The 20,809-nt window shown below is 39.3% G+C and overlaps 6 protein-coding genes across 6 annotated transcripts in view; 3 read left to right on the top strand and 3 right to left on the bottom strand.

Moving 5' to 3' along the window:
- Positions 1-2,277, top strand: part of Cda4 (chitin deacetylase Cda4) — a 41,773-nt gene extending 39,496 nt beyond the window's left edge. The window contains exon 8 of the mRNA XM_068302942.1: positions 1,631-2,277. Within this exon, the coding sequence (XP_068159043.1) occupies positions 1,631-1,961 (331 nt within the window). The 3' untranslated portion in view covers positions 1,962-2,277. The remainder of the gene's footprint in view (positions 1-1,630) is intronic.
- A 9,699-nt stretch (positions 2,278-11,976) lies between these two features.
- Positions 11,977-12,808, bottom strand: LOC137587270 (uncharacterized). The gene is made up of 2 exons (XM_068303601.1): positions 12,707-12,808; positions 11,977-12,632 (listed from the first exon to the last, which is right to left on the bottom strand). The coding sequence occupies exon 2, from the start codon at positions 12,625-12,627 to the stop codon at positions 12,058-12,060; it is 570 nt and encodes a 189-aa protein (XP_068159702.1). The 5' UTR covers positions 12,628-12,632; positions 12,707-12,808; the 3' UTR covers positions 11,977-12,057.
- Positions 12,809-13,494: 686 nt separating this feature from the next.
- Positions 13,495-14,781, top strand: LOC137586974 (probable isoaspartyl peptidase/L-asparaginase CG7860). Its single transcript, XM_068303190.1, has one exon. The coding sequence runs from the start codon at positions 13,606-13,608 to the stop codon at positions 14,587-14,589; it is 984 nt and encodes a 327-aa protein (XP_068159291.1). The 5' UTR covers positions 13,495-13,605; the 3' UTR covers positions 14,590-14,781.
- LOC137586975 (SREBP regulating gene protein) lies at positions 14,631-16,002 on the bottom strand. Its single transcript, XM_068303191.1, has 2 exons — positions 15,630-16,002; positions 14,631-15,568 (listed from the first exon to the last, which is right to left on the bottom strand). The coding sequence occupies exons 1-2, from the start codon at positions 15,729-15,731 to the stop codon at positions 15,023-15,025; spliced, it is 648 nt and encodes a 215-aa protein (XP_068159292.1). The 5' UTR covers positions 15,732-16,002; the 3' UTR covers positions 14,631-15,022.
- Positions 16,003-16,134: 132 nt separating this feature from the next.
- LOC137586976 (uncharacterized) lies at positions 16,135-18,098 on the top strand. Its single transcript, XM_068303192.1, is given in 2 exon segments — positions 16,135-16,792; positions 16,794-18,098. Coding segments are annotated over 2 exon segments (1,710 nt in total). The 5' UTR covers positions 16,135-16,226; the 3' UTR covers positions 17,938-18,098.
- Positions 18,099-18,561: 463 nt separating this feature from the next.
- On the bottom strand, positions 18,562-20,660 carry LOC137586902 (dnaJ homolog subfamily C member 25 homolog). Its single transcript, XM_068303093.1, has one exon. It carries the CDS (start codon positions 20,272-20,274, stop codon positions 19,264-19,266), a length of 1,011 nt encoding a protein of 336 aa, XP_068159194.1. The 5' UTR covers positions 20,275-20,660; the 3' UTR covers positions 18,562-19,263.
- Positions 20,661-20,809: the final 149 nt, after the last annotated feature.

The following is a 20,809-nucleotide window of genomic DNA, read 5'->3' as shown; positions in this document are numbered from 1 at the left end:
GGACACTATCGATTATTGAACCGAGTCGAATATACTCGCTCAACACTGATTTTGCAGAGGGTATAAAGAGACAGAGAAAAGGAAGTAAGGCAACAACATAGGGTTTTGCCGTGGCTAACTAAAAACCCATGTTAAAACGCACAAAAACAACATGAAATGATTGGATGGATGGGCGCAAGGAGGACGAGATGATTGGATGGAGAGCTGACTACAGGAATATGGCCAAGCAAGCGAAAGCGAAGCGTGGCAAAAGGGCACAAAAACTTCCGTAATGAAGTTATGCTGATAGAATCGGATTTTGTCAGAGCATCGCAGCGTCTCATCATCAGTTCTTTGGGGAACTCATTTGACTTGTATGGAGAATGGATGATGACGATGATGATAGAGAGAGAAAATGATGACCAGAGGTCATTGGTAATAACAGCTACAATAGTGCTCCTTATCCATCCATTTGGGGTCAACATTTTGAAACTGAAACTGAATTTATGAATTCAATTATGTTTGGCGTTTGTAAACTAGTTTATTGTAATGATATTAGGTGATATAATCAAGTAAATAAAGAGAATCCAACGAGATATTGACGGAGTGAGAGAGAAAGAAAGAGAGATAGAGAGAGTGAATTTTAATTCTGATAAACACAAAGGAAGACATTTTTGAACTGTTAGAGTAAAGTTGGTGGCCAAACTATAAAGATCGGACCTGGCCAACACGTGTGAACCAAAAAAGGAAAGGAATAGAAATTGAAATAGGAAAGAAAAGTCAAAAGGGGTTGCCTATGTGTGTGTATGTGTGTATTTCTCGCACAATTGTACGAAGTTTTTAATTAGTGTGAATGACTTTCAACATTGCGTCGTTGTGGAGACAGAAGACTCGAACCCAGTCAGTCTCCAGCACCCACTACTAGTGGCAGCATATAACAAGTAGTGTTTGCAGATGAGATGCTTGAAAATGCGTAGCCAACTCTCATTTTCTGGCTGGGTTGAGTTGGAGGATTGTGTGCCGTAAAGTTTTCTTTTGCATCAACTTGCTCTAGTCGTACCTACATATGTTTGTATGTACCTCTAAACTGCTTGCTCTGGTTGCCATTGCTGTTGCTTTTGTTTGTTATTTCTCTCAGACACCTGTGAACGGGCAAATATTTTTTTCTTTTTTTTTTTTTTTGGTGGTGTTGATGATGATGGTAGTTGGTAGTAGTTGGGGGGGGGCACCTGCCGAGAGACTATTTGAAACTGTTTAGATTTTTAATTAAACAAAATTTATTGTGCTAGCAAATGGCAATGCAAAATGTTTTGCGTTCCATGGCATTTTAATGAACTGGTTTTGCATTATATTCAATATTTGTTTAATTTTTAGACTCAGTAAATAAATTATTTAATGAACGAAAATGTTTCTCGTTGCATAATGAACCAGTTTTCTTTTGTTTAACTAACGATCGGACAATCGATCGATTCATTAGAAGATTCTAAGCCGTGCTTAAATAAGGAAACATTTAAATAGTAAATAAAAGTAAATAACTTGGCATGTCTTCGACTTAAGAAGATAAGCTAACAAGCTAAAAAATAAGCTTAGATCTTAGTTTTAGAGACAATATTGAATAGAGTTTAATTTTCCTTTTACCAACCTTTTGCAGGCCCGATGTCTACATTTTGACTGTGACCCAGATGTTGCAATATACAACGGATCCAAAGGAATTGCGCGATGTTAACACAATCGAATCATGGAAATGCGACAAGAATATTGCTGTGGCCCCCAAACCCTGTAATATTTGGCAAACATGTGCTCTGCCCTTCAAGATACCCGAACAGAATCTAACAGATACTCGCTATATGGAGACATGCCGCGAATGCCCCAATGTTTATCCATGGTTGGGTGATGCCGGTGGCACAGGAATTGCTGGCAAGGATAATTATATAAATGGGGGCGATTCTGAAGAAAAACCAACTGAAGGAAGCTCCAAATAAAATGTGAACAAACCACAAAGGCAGCAAAAGAGAGAAAATGAGAGAAGAAGAGTTAATACTAAGATAGAGAAAACAAGTAATGGAGAGAGAGAAGAAGAGAGAAGAGTGTTCTCACACTCTCGTGTGTTCTAACGATTCCTTTCCTTAATTTCTTCTCTTACCAAAATCTAAGACCTCGAATGAATGCATTTTCTCTTTCTTTCTTTTTAAATTTTTTCACGCCTGTTTTTTTGTAGTCTTTTCCAGTGAAATCTTTTCTCAAAATCGTTTGTAGTTTGTAAGTGCCACACAAAAACTAATTATATTAAAACAAAAAAAAAAAAAAAACACAAACAAAATATGGATTTTTTTTATATGTGAAATAAAATTGACTATTTTTGAAAGAACAAACACAAAGTACGTTAATTTGTTGTTGTCAAGGGCGGGAGGAAATGGTTTCACACAGAACCACATAATTTGGAAACATTGCTATGCCAAAGCAAAGCCGAAATTGCGTGTTTGTAAATTTTGAATTCAATTAATTTTGTGGTAAGTAAGCAAGAGCGAGTAAGAAAGAGAGAGCAACAAGTACCATTGCGAGGGTAAGCCATCTGCCTCGGGCGCCGAAACAAAAAGTGCACCAAAAAAAAAAAAAAAAGGGTAATTTCTAAATCTGATTAATTTAAATTAATGAATTTAAAAAAAAAATGTGTGAACTGTGCCAATTTGATTGGAAGACTAACTATAACCCTCTGGTCAAGTTTTCTTTTACTTATCAAAGGAATTAATTGGTTCCATGGATTAAGATTGTGGAAATGAAATTGTGGTTTTTCTTTTTAACCAAGCTTTATCTTGATGAATTAAGTTTCTACTTGATGGCTGGTTTCATTTAGGTACAATTAATTAGAGGAAACTAACAGTAATGATGCCCACAAAAGTATGCTACACAAATTCCATGTTTGATAGACAATTCAGAGTCCTTTAATCCTTTGCCTTCATTTTAATAAACTTACCTGTAACTGTGGAGGAAATGCAATTTGATGTGCTAAAATCTAAACCGCAAGTCAATCTATTAGCATTAACCTTAGCAAATCAAAGCAACTGTCAGCCTTTTGGTATTTCCTGGTATGAGCTGCTTGTCACTTGTCTAACCACATTTACGTAAATTTCTGACGGCTATGGCGAGGGGTGGAGAGTGTGTGTGTTGGAGGTGGTGTTAAAGCGCATAAATACGAGACCAACAAATTTTCAATTACTTGTTTGGGATAATATTTTCGGGAAATGCAATTTGTCTAACTAACTTTATTCATTCATTTTCTAGAGGGGCTGCTGTTAGAGAGAAGTTCCTGAAAACATTCATTCATACACTACACACACACACACATAGACTCTTGTTCTAAGCAAACAGGCAACGCCATGAATGCGCTTTCATGTCCTGCGCGTTTCGTCGAAAAATCGACAAAAAAACAAAACTTTTGCATGGCAAACGAATGAAAAAAAATAACGAACGCACATCGTGGCAAACAGGCAAAACTATCTTTTCTTTCTTTCTTTCTCTCGCAATGGAACTAGTTCAAAGTTTTGAACTAGTTAAGAAACTCAAACCCTAACATACAACGAAAGAAAGTTTTTAGATCGACAACAAATATGTTTAGATTCTATATAATTAGTGACAAATAAACCAAATTTGTACAAATTAATTGGTTATTTTGAAACTCAAGCATAACCAATGTGTACAAGAACTAGTTCTTTTTGAATACGCAGATTAAAAAGAGAACCATCGTAAAGGAACAGAACCTGTTGCCTTTACATTTGATGACTGAAATTCGGAGTAAAACACCGAGATATGGACTTTTATGCTACTTTTGTTCAAACCATCTTGTTCTCTCTCTTCTCCTTTAACCCTTTTCACTTCTTTCGAAACTTTTTCTCTCTTTTGAATCCATTATAATAATAATTAAATTAAAGACGACTTTAGAAGACTCTTTACTTTAGTTTATTTTGAATTTAAGAAAAATTCGTTATCTATTTTCAACCACTGTGCCATGTGGTAGTTTGTACACACAATGGATGGGCGGTCGGATGTTGGTTGTTTGTCGCTTGCTTTAAGCAATGTATTCAACAAAGGGGGCATGGCCTGGCCTACGCTCTGGGCCAAGGACCATCATCGTACACATCTCGCATGTTCCCTTTGACGCTTTGCACGTGTTTTACCCCGTTAAAATTGTAAAAGTTTTGTGTGATTTTTTTTGTTGCCGTTGCCCTTTTTAGTATGTGCCACACAAGGGAATTGGTGGGAGAGCTCGAACGTATTGTGGCGATGGCGCTTGCTTTGGGTGTCGCATTGTCGTCGTCGTCGCCGTCATCATCATCACCATCATCATCATTGACATCGTCATCATCATCAACAACAGTGGCACCTATCCCTGGTGAAGGGGCATGGGGCAGTCAGGAAGAGTTGATGCCGCGTCTAATTTCTGTTTTAAATACATAGTTGATATCGTTGGCAAAAGTTGCAAATTTCTGCTTTTGCCTGGATGATGTTGCTGTTGCTTCTATTGCTTGCTAACTGATTTGAATAATGCATAAATGCAATTTGCAAGTGGAATTGTGTGTGTGTGTGTGGTTCAGAAATTCGGTCAGATATTCATATAAGGATATGTATATGTATATAGACATGTGCGTTGTGGTGTGATATATGTATGTATGTTAAAAATTCCAACAAAATTTATGTATGTATTTGAATGGCGCCAGACAAATCGATTTATGGATTGTAATGTGGTTTATTTATTGATTTCATAGATTGAAAAGGCATTCCATTTGAATGATGTATAGAAGAGACTCAAATAAAAACCGAATACTCTAAATCACAGGTGCTAACGAATAAACCTATTTCAGGGCCGCTTTGGACCATCCCTGATGTTCATTTTAGGCCAAAGAGCCCTGTTTAGTTAAGAAAAGCTGGTAAAATACACTAATTTTATAAGAAAAGAGAATAAAAAAAGGATCACTCACAAGCCTTTTAAGTTTGATAAATTTTTATTTATTGTTTAACCTTATAGAGAAGAGATATTGATCAAGAAGTCTACACAACTTAATTAAGTGTCCTTTCATGTGAAATGTTACTTAATTTTATAGAGAAAGGTATTCTTTGACGTTTTTTCAGTTGGAACATTACGGAACATCAGCAATCATCTTCATAATTTATTTTATAAGAAAATTTTGAAAAACTTTTAATACCAAAATCTGTCGGGAAAATAGAAAACAAAGATAAGTACATACAAATGTATGTGTGATTTCTTTACCAGCCACGCCTACCTCCCTCCTCCACGCCACGCCTTTATTTAAAACACTTTTACGCTGCGTACCTTAACCGCAATGTCACGTGCGTATAAATGTAGGCGTGGCAAGGCAGTTGGGTTAATTGTTAAGCGGCGTGTGACTTTTCCAGCCACAACTCTCACTCACACAAGCAGACACACAAATACATATAAAATTTGTATATACAGATAGAGGAAAAAACCTTCCACGAATATGATGTCAAGAGCATAATTATTGAATTACTTGACACAGTACAGACACACACACACATACATACACACTTGTGGTGAAAAAAAGGCGTAAGGTAGCACATGTACGTGGTAATATTATGCAATTTAAAGTGGCAACTTGTAAATGTGTGTAAAATGGTAGTTACCATGCGAGTAAGGTTCTTTTTGGAGAAGATGGAGGCCAGCCAAGCCTTGTGTTACCTGACACCAGCAACAGCAACAGCAGCAGCAGCAGAAGCAGCAACATCAACAGTGATAACTAGCAACTGGCACGTTTTGTGGGCTGGCCACACACATACACACAAACACACACACACCTATATGCAGAAACACACACTCAAACACACATGGTCGCTTTTTTGCGGTTAAAGTAGTGGCAAAAGTAGTAGCCACCAGAAAAAACGCATCTGGAATGCCCCCCACACCGCATAGCACACTTCACTTTCACGTCTACTCCTTTCAACCCCCAACAAATGGTTAGCCATAGAGATGTCAGTAATTCGATTGATAATTCTTGCTATCATTCCCTTAGAAAACTGATCCACCTGGCATGCAAGTAATCATTAGGATCATTTTTTGAAATTATGTCCAAAATTTCAACTGATGGAAAAGTAACCAAATCTCTTTTTTTCTTCAAATAGTTTAACTATGTATATATAAAGGCAGCAAATTTTTGCATTGAATTTTGTTTTTGAAATTATTTGATTGTGATTTTTATTGCAATCAATGCAACATCTTCACGTCGGTGTCAACACCATGAAATCATTGAGACCCCGACACGAAGAAATTGAATGTTGGATGATTAAAGGGGATGAATTGCTGTCTATATAAATATAATATAAATAATATAGATTTGTCATACATTTTTCAACATTTTTTAGATTAGAATCTTTTGCCAAAGACTTGATTGTATATATTTTCAATACAAACATTTGCTTTGTACTCACGATGTCATCACTAATTCAATATTATGGACTTGTTCTCCATGTACTTCGGTATGCAAATGTAAAGCGCGTGCCTTTTGGCGTCCATGTGGTAACAGTTACACCTACAGTTACACCTTACACTCACACACACACAAACACAAGAACACACAGGAACACACAGAGAGACACAAACATTCGGAATACTTAGAGAGCCGCATGCATAGAAAGAAATGTTTACCTTAAATTACCGCTATGCACCGTCATCTCTCTGTCCCTCTTTCTCCAACCATATGTGTGTGTGTGTTGGTGAGTCGCAAAACTTTGTCATTTAGTTAGGTGTAAGTTAGTTTTTGGCTTAGCCAACCAACGCCAACAGTAATACTAAAACACTTTAAACAGAGACCCCAAGTAGCACAGAGTCAAAAAGGGAGAGGGAGAAGAGTGGAGTGGAGAAGAAGCAGAGTTGAAGACTGAAGAGAGAGTTACCGTAATTTAGTGCAGTTTGCAAAATGTGCGTACGTGTGTAGAAGGACACACACACAGATGCATACAGACATTGCACAGTTTTAGTTTTGCGGGATTAAAGTTCAGAAAAGGGAGAATGAAAACCGAAAGGGAGAGAGAGGACGATAGAGTTGTTAGAGGGAGTTGGCACGAGGAATTGTGCCTTATATCAAAAACAACTTGAAAACATTTTGAATAATGGAAATACATTTGATTAGTGGGATTATTTATGAATGAATAAACTTCAAAATAAGCAAAACTGATGGGTTAAGTCAATGGCCATGGCAAGAAACAGGGCGAGCGGGGCGTGGGAGTGGAGTGACCCTCATCAAAGTTTAACCCTTCATAGTTTGTTCTTAAAGCAAATTTATATATACAAGACTTTAGTGATTCTTAAACTAACTAACTAAGTTACATTGCATCGTACAAATAGTGCTGTAAAATGCATTTAAAGCGCATGACCATAAAGATAAAGATCAATGGGTTCTCTCAGGATCGAAATATGGCAAAGTTCATGCGAGTTGGTATTCCCTTGCACGGCTTTCTGTTAGTTTGTTTTTTAGAACAGATGACACCTTCAGGTTGTGGATCAAGATTGTAGAAATTGGTTTACTTCCCCCATCACATTTCACATTTCCCCATCTCATTTGAATTCTGGGCCAACGATTAACATTGACGATTGCCCTATGAGAATCAGAGGCATGCTGAGAAGTGTGAGTGGAGAATGGGTGGGGGAAAGAGGTGGAGTTTAACTACCTGAATGGAACACTTGGGGCCATGATGATTATTTTCTACTTTGCAACATTGTCGCGTTCTATGCGACCAGTGACTGTGGCAGTAGCATGAGTATGAGAAGGTGGCATGCGGCATGTGCTTATGTCAGCAACAGCTCAGCCTCAGAAAGAGAAAGAGCGAGAGAAGGGGGGATGGCTGATGTGAAGGGTAGCAGGCGTGTTAGGCAACAGAAAATCGATTAACATGGCTTTAATGGCCGCCAACCAAAGTTGCCTGCTCTCTTTCTCCAGCATGTTGACAATGAGCGCGAGCAACAAACTTTCCCTCAAACCCCACTGCTCCACGCTCACCGTTCCATCAACTACTCCCTCCCTTTCGCCATGCCACAGATCCCTACCTCATTCCATACCATCAAGCCAACAGCACTTCCGGTGTAAATGAGACAGCATCTGTTGCAAAAGAAGCTGCAGAAGAAGAAGACAACAACAACAAAAAATGGAAAGCGTAAGCAAACGATTTAGGGTATTAATTGTGACAGATTTAAGCGCACTCCCCCTCACCCATCAACCAGCCCCGTCGCCATTTCTCCAACGAAGTCTGCGTATGATGAAGAAGTCTTTTGCCTAAGCTTAAATTGGTTTAAAATGATTTTGTCAAGTGAAATTCAATTTAAAAGACATTGCCCCAAAAAGTAGGCAATGAATACAAGTAAAAACACACACAAAGAGAGAGTGAGCGAGAGGGAAAGACAGAAAGAGCAATTTTGATGGAAATGCTGTAATAATTTATAACGTTTCTTGCTAAATTAGCTAAACACCTTTTTGTCCATGACATAAAAGTTTCTGTTTGGCCTTTGTGAAAATCACATATTTTTCCCCTCTATTTCCACTCTCTTTCTCACACACATACACACACTTTCGTACATATGTATGTATATAATTTTCTAACAACATTTGTAATTGAAAATGCAAATTATAATTGAACACGGTCGAAAGGCAAAACAGAAATAAAACCTTGATTGCCGTTTTTCTTTTTTTTTTTTTTTGTGGTTTCTTTGTTTTTTTTGATTCCGACTGAAAATGCTCTTTGTTTTTCCAGCAGTTTCAAAAATGTTGTTTTTGGAAAATTTGGAAACGAATACAAACTTTTCATTTTTCAATTAAACTTTTTTTCCTCTCAAACAAAATCCGACAGAAGTTTAACGCTTAAATTTGGGATTAGCGATTCATTAATTATTTTACAAAGAGTTACATAGATTAAATGCCTTTCAAATGTTTTGGCCTGGTTTTAATTTGTATAACTCATTGTTGATTTATGAAAACGATATTTATAACACCTGCTTCGAAATATAGAGTAATTTTCTTTAAATGCATATAATTCTGTTTAGATTTTTGGCAAACAAAAAACAAAATATTAAAATTTCTTTCTCTCTCGCTTTGATGCATCTGTGGAACGAGGAAAATGGAAAATATTTATGCAGATTTGATTTAACAACAAAACCAGAGCAACCGTGACAATGTATTACATACACACACACAAGGACACAAAACCACACAGGGACGGATTGGAATGGGGCTACATTAAGGTGCCACACAGAAATCATAATAAGGTTCCTCTGCAAATAAAGCAAATCATTAAATTTATTACCAACAAAAAAAAAAAGAAGTTTCATAACGGTTTCAGAATAGCCAGAATTAGTCACATATTAGATCGCCCCTGTGTGTTTATATAGAGAGGACATTCGCGAGAAGAACAACCAACAAGTTTCGCCTGGCAATGACAGCAATTTGCCATATAACCATGGCGAAAGGGAACCCAAAAAACAACACCAACAACAAAATGATGTCCCATTCAAATTGAATTAAGCACGCTAAAGTTCAAAATGAAATAACAAGGACAACATAAAATAATCTAAGCAAAACTTAAACTTTTAGGAGAAAAAAGTGTGGAAAGTAATTAAATTATGCTGTCATCTACTTAAGGAGCAAATGTAGAAAAATTATGGACGAAAGGCAACTTCAGACAATATGATGCAGCTAACTATTCAATATGTACTTCCGAAGTGGAAGGCTCTATGCTTGTTTCACTCGACACATGTAAATACTAATGGAAAACAAACAGAGAGCGAAAGAGAGAGAGAGACAAATACATACTCCCATCTGTATGTTTGACTGTATCTTTGGTCATGTTCATAAGTACATGGTTAGTCATAGATGGAGACCAAAGGGGGTATTAGAAAGATAATAACTTACCTTACAATTTCTTAAAACAAATATCGCTTTGAGTTTACAAGTTAACACTTTGTATGCACCTATCTCTCTCACACTTATGGGAGTTATGTACATATATGTGGTACAATATGTTTTTTTTTTTTTTGGTTCGTCTATTCGGAGATTTAGCCATATGTACATACATATGTGGGAATGCCAAATGATAACAATAAGCAAGCACTGGTTTAAAAAACAAATCGACAAGTCTCACGTTTGGACAAAGTCTGCCATTTTAAAAGACTTTTTACTGTAAATGCATCCCAAGCACTTGAACACACACACACACACTCATACATATGGATGTATGTACATATTTGAACAAGAAAATAAATTTTGTGGCGTTCTTTCTTTTGTTTTGTTCATTCCTTAATCACTATTAGTGCAGTTAACATTACGCAATAATCACTAACTATATTTAGTTTCAATTAATCTGCAAGTATAACCAAATCCAAATTTACTAAAACAAAATTTTTTTCCAACCGAACTTATTGACGCGCGATCGCTTACAAATGATGCTGTTATTAATTTAACAGCATAATGTAAACTTAACATTGGCGGTAAAGGAAACTAAGGAACACCCACACACGCATATTCGTTTCTAGACATAGACAAGAATTGAGTTCCTTGATAAACTGTTATAAATTGCACTTTTACATATGTATGAAAAGTAAACAAGTTAAAATGGAATGAAATGAACACCTGTTGAGACTTAAATTTAGCTTTAAGATACATTAACAGATGTCCATAAAGTTAGCGACGCTGTTAAATTAAATGGTCGACTGTTAATCCACTGTTAAAAACTTTGCAAGTTTAGAAATTGTAATATTTTCTTTATTTGCTAACTTTTTTGCCATAAATTAATAATAAATAAACTTGGATTAACTTTCGTGGTGCTCAGCTGCCCTTGAAGCCAACCTCAAGCAATGCGATTTACGGACTTATCGATCTTATTTGAAACTCCTTAAAATGGTGCCATCTGCGCCCATGGATTGTTGGTCCAGATGCAAAGGTTCATAGCCTTTTTGGCACTACACCTTTCGCACAGGTGCGTGACTCTATGCCTTGTTTGTAGTTTGATGTAGATTGCCTTCGGTTTTGGGAGCGGAAGTTTAGTGAATTGCAAGTGGAGCACAGAAATCGCACCCGCAGGATGTGACTGTGCCCAATGTGTAAGTATGTGTGTGTGTGTGAGAGAGCGCGCATGAAAAGCGCAGTCTACTTGGACAGTTGATGAGGTGCAATACGAAGAGAAGCCAACGGCAATGCAAATATATGCACATGTAGACATACATACATAAGAACATGCAAGTCGACTCCAAAATGGCTTCTACGACGAGACCAATGGAGTTGATAGAACCAACTAAAGATGCCTCATTCCATCTCTCCACCTTTGTCTTTCGCTCTGTATAAACATCAAGCAACGTTGTGGCGTTGCAGTTGCATTTTAGAATTTACAGTTAGTTTATGCGATCCACAATTTTCGGAATTTAGCAGACATTTATAAATATTGTTTATCAACTTTTAAGCAAATAAGTTAAGAATCGTTTTAGTTATGCTTCAGTGTTTATACTCTTCAAGGGATCTTCAATGGTTTTCGCGTTATCTTGCACGGCATAATCAAAGTTGGGGCTAACAAACGAAAAATCTCCAATCGTCGCAAATGCAATGGCTGGACTAGACAGAGGAGAACCAGGAATCACTAAAGCAGCAACGGACAAGAAAGCTTTTGAGCCCTTGAGGTCAGTGCAAATGCGTGACGCGTGAAAATTCGTCAACTGACATAGAGACGGACAGACAGACAGAGAGGGAAAGAGGGAGAGAAGTGCTTTATGGTCCTACTTCCGCTACCCGTTCCACCATTGAAGTCGGTCCTTTGCCAGTGCTCAAATATGCACAAAGACTGCCAGCTGTTGGTCCATCAAAAGGAGGGACCTAGTCCTAGTTGACTCACTTGAATTGCAATTAAAAGTTGGGTCCATAAATTGCCATGCTGAACCGGTGAATGGAGGAAAGTGTATCTGAATATTTACATGAACAAAATGACAAATGATGCAATTTTTCTTGTTTTTGTCTTTATAATTACTACCCAAAACACACACACACACACATACACGCTTGCACAGTGGAGTATTTAATCAGAGGAATCAGCATCCTTGTTTGTTGTGTTATTATTGTTTTCATCGGTATTGGCCTGCGATTGATTCTTTTCATAGGCTTCTATACGTTGTTCCAGTTTTTCAACCTCTTGCCACAATTTTGTAGCTACATGCCACTTGGGCGGCGGCTCGGAATTGATTTGCTCCATTAGATCGTCGAGACGTTCACGATCCCAATCGATGGCATCGGCTCGCCGTTTCCTCATCAAGGCTTTCAGATTACCCAATTGTCCTGTTATCTCGCTATTCTGATTGGCCACAGTCGGTCCCAGGGCCGTCTTCAGGGTTTGAACCGATTTATTTCGCTTATCTTGCTCATCCCCATAGCCATTCAATTCGGATGGTAGAGAACTTGGCGGATTTTGCAATGCAGATGGTTTCGGCGGGGGCCGACTTAGCCGCTTCTTTTGGGCCACGCTTCGCAACATTCCATGTTTCAGCGGATCCGTTTGAGTGCTGATTGATCGTGTGTTATTATCATTGACCTCAAAAATAACTTGCGTATCGCGAGAACTGATTTTCGAAACACGTTTGCGTGGCGCCATTACCTCTAGAATATTTATATTGCAAGGAAGAATATTCAATAAGCGCGTTGTCCTTAAACCAAAATTATGTTAGTCTTACCTTTTTTGGTTTTTCTTTTTCTTTTTTTTTTTTCCTTATTTTCTTTTGGGAATGTTGTCTTCTCCCTATGAAAACTCCAAATCGTTTGAGTTGCTGACAAGTTAAGGTATTCCAAAAATCAAAGGCAACATCAAAAGCAAGGCTAAGTAGATTATAAAAACATGGAACTGCTAAAAAATCAAACATGACTAGATGCCAAATTTTTAGTTTCCCACCAACTTGTCAAATGGAAATCGAATCGATTTTAAATGAATCAGTTTAGAGTTTCAATTTATGAATCAAACAACAACAATTAATTTTGTTAATTCGTTCCAAGTCAACATTAATTATATGCTTTATGCATAAATCAGGTGAAAAAGTAAACATAATTCCATTGAATTGCATACTAAAATAAAATATTGCTTCCTAATTTTGAAAAGTGCGCCAAACACAAACAACATTCAACTCAAGTTTTATGGGTAAATTCTGCGGATTTTTCCATAGCCAGGTGGATATAGTCTACGTTCATATATTTCCATCGCTCCCTAGCTTTTAGTTTCAGAAAGTTGGTAAGATTGGGCCCAATTGGGCGCTGAATTTAATCCACCCCTGATCAGCTCTCTATCAGCATTTAAATGCTTTATCAAGACCCGAACAAAGCAAACACAAACAAAGAAAATTTACAATGCATTTTTTTGGGTTATAGCGACCTTTGGATATCCTAAGATCTCTCATTTGTATGACAAGTAGGCCTTTAGAGTTTGGTCATGCAGCGAAGTTACTCAAAATTTAAAGGTGCCAAGATGCCCAACGCATTGTAGGGCATTTAAAAGCAAAGTCCCCACAGAGTGGACTAAAACGAGTTGCAGATAAAATATTTCCATTCAGTCAGCAGCAGCATCAGTAAAGGTGAATACGCAATGCCACGTCCTGTCCTCTTAATCCATGGCGGAGCCGGTGACATCTCGGATGGCCGAATAGCTGGAAAATTTGCTGGAATCAAGCAAGCTCTACGTGCAGCCTGGAAGCATCTGGCCGAAGGGGAAGAGAATGCCGCCTTGAATGCTGTAGAAGCTGCTGTCCGCAGCATGGAACTGGATGAAGCCTTCAATGCCGGCTACGGGGCCTGTCTGAATACCAAAGGTGAAGTTGAAGTGGAGGCCAGTCTGATGGAGGGCAAGCACTTGGGTGCCGGCTGTGTGACACTCTTGCGTGATATAATGCATCCGATAACTGTGGCCCGCCGTCTTATGGAGAAGAAACGGCATACGTTCCTTGGGGCAGCAGCTGCCCAGGAGTTGGCCATCGCCACGGGCAGTGAACAACTGGCAGCGGGTTCCCTGTGGACAGCCTCAGCTCAGCAGGCTCTGGATGAGTTCCTGGAAATGGAGAAACAAGGCAAGGACACCATTTTCGCACGCACCGAATTGGCTGGCATTGAGCCCAGTGGTGAAACGGTTGGAGCTGTTGCCCTCGATGCCACAGGCCAGATTGTGGCGGGCACCTCAACTGGTGGCATAACTGGCAAATGGCCGGGACGCATCGGTGACACCCCATTACTGGGTTGTGGCACCTATGCCGACAATTGTATTGGTGGCATCTCCACAACCGGGCATGGTGAGACCATAATGCGTTATAATCTCGCTCAAAGGATATTGGCCGCAATGCGTTATGGTAAATTAACGCCCCAGGAAGCCTGTGAGCAACAATGCCAGGAGATGACACAACGCATTGGGGGCACCGGCGGAGCCATTGTGATTGATCCGCAAGGTGAATTAGGCATTAGTTGGACATCGAAGCGTATGGCCTGGGGCTATGTACGAGACGATGGCATCATATACTATGGCATTGAGCACAAGGTGATACACCAAGAGCCTCTATTTGATGAATCAAAGGCAGCATAAAAAGAACATCTAAAAACACCGATAAAATGAATATAAATAAATCAATTTTCATCTAATTTAATTCAAAATTTATATAAATTACTTATCAATCTAAATGAAACTATCCTCTCTCTGTCTCTTCTCCACTCCAGACTTAAGACTAACATTTGACTTTTTGTATTTTGAATTAAAAGCCAAAAATTGTTGCTTAAATTGTTTCTTAATTTCCTAAACAATTGCACTTTCATGTAGCAAGACATGAGGATCTAGGAAACTAGTCTCTAGTCATGTTTACTTGACTTATGCAAGTAATTTCAATTGATTTCTTTACATAATATCAACAAAGAAACGAAAAGATTATGGAAAAATTCACCTGCAGTTTTTGTAAGAACATTTTTGGCAGCGCTTAAAAAACAAATTAAAACTAAAGTAATTTTTTAAATATTCGATTGGCTCAATTCTTTAGTCCTTGTGGTGCCACCTCACGCTGGGATTCGTGTGCCTCGGTCTGGCCATAGCAATGCTTTGTTTTGGCATTACGATATTTATTCTCATGCTCAACGGAATGGGAATTGGTCCGACATTTGACCAAACACAATTCGAAATGATCCTCAACCTGGGCATAGATATATCTTTGTGCATTGACTGTTTCCAGGACCATTTCGAGTAGGGGACGCTTCTCAGGATGCAGACAGCAGGAGACACAATATTCATAAATTTCACAGCACATCGATGTCCGATTGCAGGTATGGCAACTATAATAGCTAACATCGGGCAATTCCGAGTTGCAACAGCCGCTGGGTAATATCTGCTCGCGATGGCACACAAAGCCCAGTTCATCGGCCAGCCATTGACTACCCTGTACAGAATTTCGGCAATGCTGGTCAGGATCATGTGTGCGATTGACTTGCTCATCGGGTTCCAGGAGCTGTTGATGCCAGAGCAGGGGGCGTGTACGTTGCACCACATAATCATCATAGTGCAGGGTATCAAACGGATTCTGCAAGTGAGGATTTGATTAAGATCTTTAAGAAATTCAACGGTTAAATGATATTCGTTACCCGATCAAAAAGATGACCGAAAATGTAGATTAGAAGTAAAAGGACAATCACTATATAGATGATGCGTCGTCTTAGGAGGCGGGTCAAGGCAGCTGGCCACATTGGAGGAGCAGCAGCCAACTTGGTCTTAACTTTTATTTAGGCAACGGCAGGGGCAACATCTCCAATGGATTTTTTTGAAAACAAATAAAAATACACGTCCTCTTCCAGTCCTCCGCCACCTTGAGCATTTGTTGGGGCATTTGTTTTGCCGTGCGTTTGTTGTTTCTTATTTGTTTTGCTTTGAATGAGGTTTTCCAATTTCAAAATTTTGGTGTTGCTTTTATTTTTTCTCTTCTCCTTTTGTTTTGATTTTGGATATGTGAAGTCAGCTGTTAAAGTTGCCACTCTTTCGGTTTGACTTATCGATAAGAAAAGTTAACATACTGTTAACTATTAACATACTGTTAACGCCTGGTCGAATGTATGTGCCCCATATTTCTGTGTGTGTGTGTGTATTTGTTTGGATGCGTGTTTGTGTGTTTTGTTTATCTTTTTACGAAATATTATTGGCAATACGAGTTCTGAGATTTGCAGCTGGCTTCAAATCTTTACCCAATGCCCAATCCCAAAACGTCACGGGTAGTGGATCTGGCCGCCGTTTGCCTTATCTGTCTACGTGAAGAGGCTGGTTACTGTTCGATTTATGGCCAGGATTTGGAAACGCCTCACATGCAGATTGTGGACAAGATACGCAATTGCAGCTCCTGGCACTTGGAGTCGCGTCTCATTAAATTGAATCGTCTGCCCGATAAAATATGTCACGGCTGTCGCAATGAACTGAGCATCACCTATAGATTCCAACAGAAATGCTTGGAGGCCCAAAGGTTGTTCGAGGCGGCAGCAGCACCGCCCGAAATCGAAATGATAATGGAAGAACTGGAGGAGGAGCGCCTGAAAATGCATACAGTGCCAGCACCAGAAATCGAATTGATTATGGAGGAGATCGAGGAAGAGCGTTTAAAAATGCATTTGGAGGAGCAACAAAAAGTCAAAGTGCCAGCCAGTTTAAAGATCAAACGAGTCGGTATCGAGGTGGAGGCCGAACTGGAACCTACTCTGCTTGTGGTGCCCAAAGTGGAGGAATTTCAGGAGGGTGATGATTTTCTCGATGATGATCGAAGTGGATGATGAAGATGATGTCGACCGCCAGGAGTCGCAGCGGGAGCTAGACCCTGAACAATTGGTTTTAAGTCTAGATGAAGTGCCCCTCAAAGAGACCATATGGGATGCTGATTCACTGTCAGCATCAGCACCATCTTTAAATTTGGCCACCGAAACACCAGAAGAGGATGACGGCGATGAAGATGTACCGCCGGCAGTGACTCCAGTTAAGGCAAGCAGCAATCGTCAGCAGTCACGTCCACGATCACGTCCACGTTCCAATGCCCAGACACAACAGCAGCAGCAGTCGCACTCACATACTGCCTCGAAAATCTGTGAAATCTGTGGGAATACATATAAATATCAGCATGCCCTCAATGCCCACATGAGGCGTCATCGGAACGAGCGTCCTTTTGCCTGTGAGGTATGCCAGAAGGCGTTCATCTCGAATGTTGAGTTACGTCGTCATATGCGTGTTCATACGGGCCAGAAACCCTACGGCTGTCGTTTCTGCGATCGACGTTTCTCTGACTTTGGCAGCAGTAAAAAGCACGAGAGGATTCACACCGGCGAACGTCCCTATGTCTGTGAAGTGTGTAACAAGGGTTTTGCCTATGCCCATGTTTTGTCCGTTCATCGGCGTACGCATACGGGTAAAAAGCAATTTCAGTGCGTCGAATGCGACAAAGGATTCACCAAGAAATCCTATCTGGCCTCACATCTAGAGCAACATCGCATCAAGAAAAAGCAGCAACAACAACAGCAGCAGACTTTACATTTACAGGATTCCCAACCATCTGCAGAAGATTTACCTCAATTGATAATTATACAAGAGCAAACAAAAGTCCTGGAGGATGGCATTGTAACAAATGATTTCATGTTCAATGAGGAATCGTCCACCAATGAGGAGCAGCAGCATCATCATCATCAACAGGCCGGTGAAAACGATGATGATGATGAGGATGATGATGGCGTTGCCCACGCTGGCGACGCAGATGACAATGATGATAATAATGATGACAATGATAATGACAATGACAATGATGATCATGTGGGCTTTCATAGTGTTGGCTCTGTTGTCAAGGGACCCTACGAGCTAGTTGTCGAGGGTCTATTAAATCCAGATGAGTTTGTCTCAACCGGTTCAAAATATTTAATAGATTAATGTACACTAGAAACGATCTCCCCTATGCAAAATTAAATTAATAACCTCCCCCACCCCCCTAACCTATCGCCGACCCATACTCTTAGCTTATAACTAAAAGAAAAACATTGCAAACTGTGTAAATAAATAACAAGAAAATTGATTCGAAGAAATAATAAGAACTAGAGTATGACATTTTTTGGGTGCCACGACTTCTTTTTGTGATGACAACCAAAAAATGAGGCAATACACAACAAAAAACCAAAACAAAAACTCCAACTGTGTAAACTTTGTTGTATTTAGACACTACAGTGAGCTCTCTCTACACTAAACTGTGTCATTTGTTGTCTTGGCAACGGTCTTTAGTTTCAGGTCTAAATTTTAGAGGCCCATCAGCGACCTTTTTGCGGTTTATCAGTTATGGTCATGGAATTTTTTACGCTTGTTTAGGACCTTTTTTAAGGTTTATCAGTAAAATGTAAACACTTTTAGATGGGCTTATCTGGCTGAAGCACTCTAAATTCTTAAATGAATTAGTGGAAAGATATAGACAAAAAGTTTTAAATAAAATATCACTCGACCGCAATTGAGGGTGAAATTAGCTACAGATATAATCTAGAAAGAATAAAGCGAACAATAAGTAGATTTGATTTTGTATAAAAAATTCGTATATTTGCTAGATTTTAACATCATTTTAGGTAGTTCTTTTTTTTTAAGTATTAAATAGTTAAATACAAACATATTGGAAGGAATGACAGGTGGATAGATAGGGAGAATTATTAAATATAATTGTTCTAACACTCACACGGAAACCAAAAACAAACAGAAACACATCTATTTTGTGGGTGGGAGGGGGGCAGTCTTTACTGTAGATCAAGCCACTTTTGCTGAGTAGACTAAAGAACTGAGCAAAAAAAAAAAAAAAAAAATGAAAAAGAACCGATCTTATGGTGGTTAAGATGAGGGGGGAGACGAGAATGGAAGGGGAAGAACGACCACGTTCTTGAACCGGTTTCTCGAGGTAATGTCCAAAAGAAAGCCAAAAACGTGGAAGACGAGGTCAATGCTTTGGCCCCAAAGGCAGGCATCAAGAGTCAATGGCGAATTATGATTAACATATATCATATATATGTATATATAATTTATTTTTAAACTATTGCAAAACAAAAAAAAAAAAAGAAATTAATGATGTGTTGGGGAGTGTGATGGGGGAGGGGAGGCTTTTGGGTTATATAAACTTAAAAGAATTCTTTAAAAAAAAAACACAAAAAAAATGTATTTTGGTGGTCTATCTCTCGTGTAGTTCGTTGCTTGCTTGGTTACTTGGTTGGTCCTAGATTCTTAAAGCTAATCCTCAAAGGTGATGCGACCAGGTCCATGATTTTTCATATAACGCCTATATGCCTTGTATCTGGGATTCTCGGCCAACTTCTTTTTCATCTCCTCATCCTGTTCGGCCTTCCATGCCTCGAACTGATCACGTTTCCACAGCTCCAAATGCAGATATTCCTCAATTTGTTTATCCTCCTGGGCATTGAATTGATGTTGACCCATTTTCATATAACGCCGTATTAGATATAGTTTCTGCTCCCGCCCATAAGGTTGCTTAAGCAACGTGTAACGCCAAAACCATTGGGCATGCCAGATGAGAAACGACACCAGGGTATACGGACAGATGAGCAACTGCACCCAAAGGACATCCCACAGAGTGGGCTTGGCATAGCCACCTTGGACATCCATTTTCTCTTCAATCACCTTACGTATAATGCTCTCGAGTTCCTCCTTCTGATCGGCCTTTGAAAGGCGATTCTTGCCCTTGCGATTATGAATGCGCTCCTGTATCTCATCCTTGGCTATATCCAAAGCTTTATTTCGGTATTTTGGCACTGTGGCAAAGTACTTAATGGCCGAATCGTAACGCTGCCACCCGGAATAGTATTGAATTATCGAAATGATGGTCAATGTGACCACAATGACGATGCGTACGTCCACTTTGGGAGCCACACGTCGGCGATAATAGCGATAGTAATGCGCATAGTAGGCATCCGGATTATCCAACATATAATCGTAATCCGTACGTGATTCCTCATCTCGCAATATCTCGTAGGCGGTAGCCAGCAGCTTAAATTGCTCTTCGGCCTTGGCCTTGGCCTCTTGGCCGCGATGCAAATCCGGATGGTAGCGTCGTGCCAATGAACGATATGCCTTACCGATTTCCGATTTGGACGATTCACGTGTCACACCGAGCACATCGTAACAATTCTCTTTGCCACAATAGAGACCCTCGAGTAGACCCCAACTGACCGAAGGCCAGAGGGTTAACATTAATAGGCAGGTAATAGCTAGACGGGACGACATCTTCAATCAATCCAAATCCAGAAGGAACTAACAGGAACAGCTGATTACTCTGTGCAACTGTTGATCGTCGTCGCAGTCACAGTCGTCGTCGTCGTCCGTCGCCGACTTCCCCCTAGGTGTCACGTTGCGGTTTCTTGTTACCGATTACTGTTGCCGCGTCTGCTGCTGCTGCTGCGGCTGTTGCTGCTGCTGGCGTTGCGCCGCTTTCAATTCGACACCTTTAAATGGGTAGTTTATCTACTTGGGCTCAAAACAAACTCAAGTGTCAAATGAAAAGTAAAAATTCTCCGAGTCCGACCTCGGAAGCGCTTTGGCGATTTGTTGCTTAGTTTTTGTCTAATAAATAAAAGAAAGAATTTCATTTAGAGTTGTCGAACAAAATAAAATAAGGCGTTGCCAGATGACAAATTTTGGTTACAGCTGATTATCAAATAAGCGGGGTTTTTTCAAAAGTTTATATTTACAATTTAATATTTTCTGCATTTATAAAAAGAATAAATGCAATATGTATTGTTATTATGTTCAATTCTCCAAC

This window comes from Drosophila tropicalis, unplaced genomic scaffold, assembly GCF_018151085.1.
Source record: "Drosophila tropicalis isolate 14030-0801.00 unplaced genomic scaffold, ASM1815108v1 contig_158, whole genome shotgun sequence".
NCBI classification, from domain to species: Eukaryota; Metazoa; Arthropoda; class Insecta; order Diptera; family Drosophilidae; genus Drosophila; species Drosophila tropicalis.
Note: the sequence above shows the minus strand (reverse complement) of the source record. Positions and strands in the feature narration are given on the sequence as shown.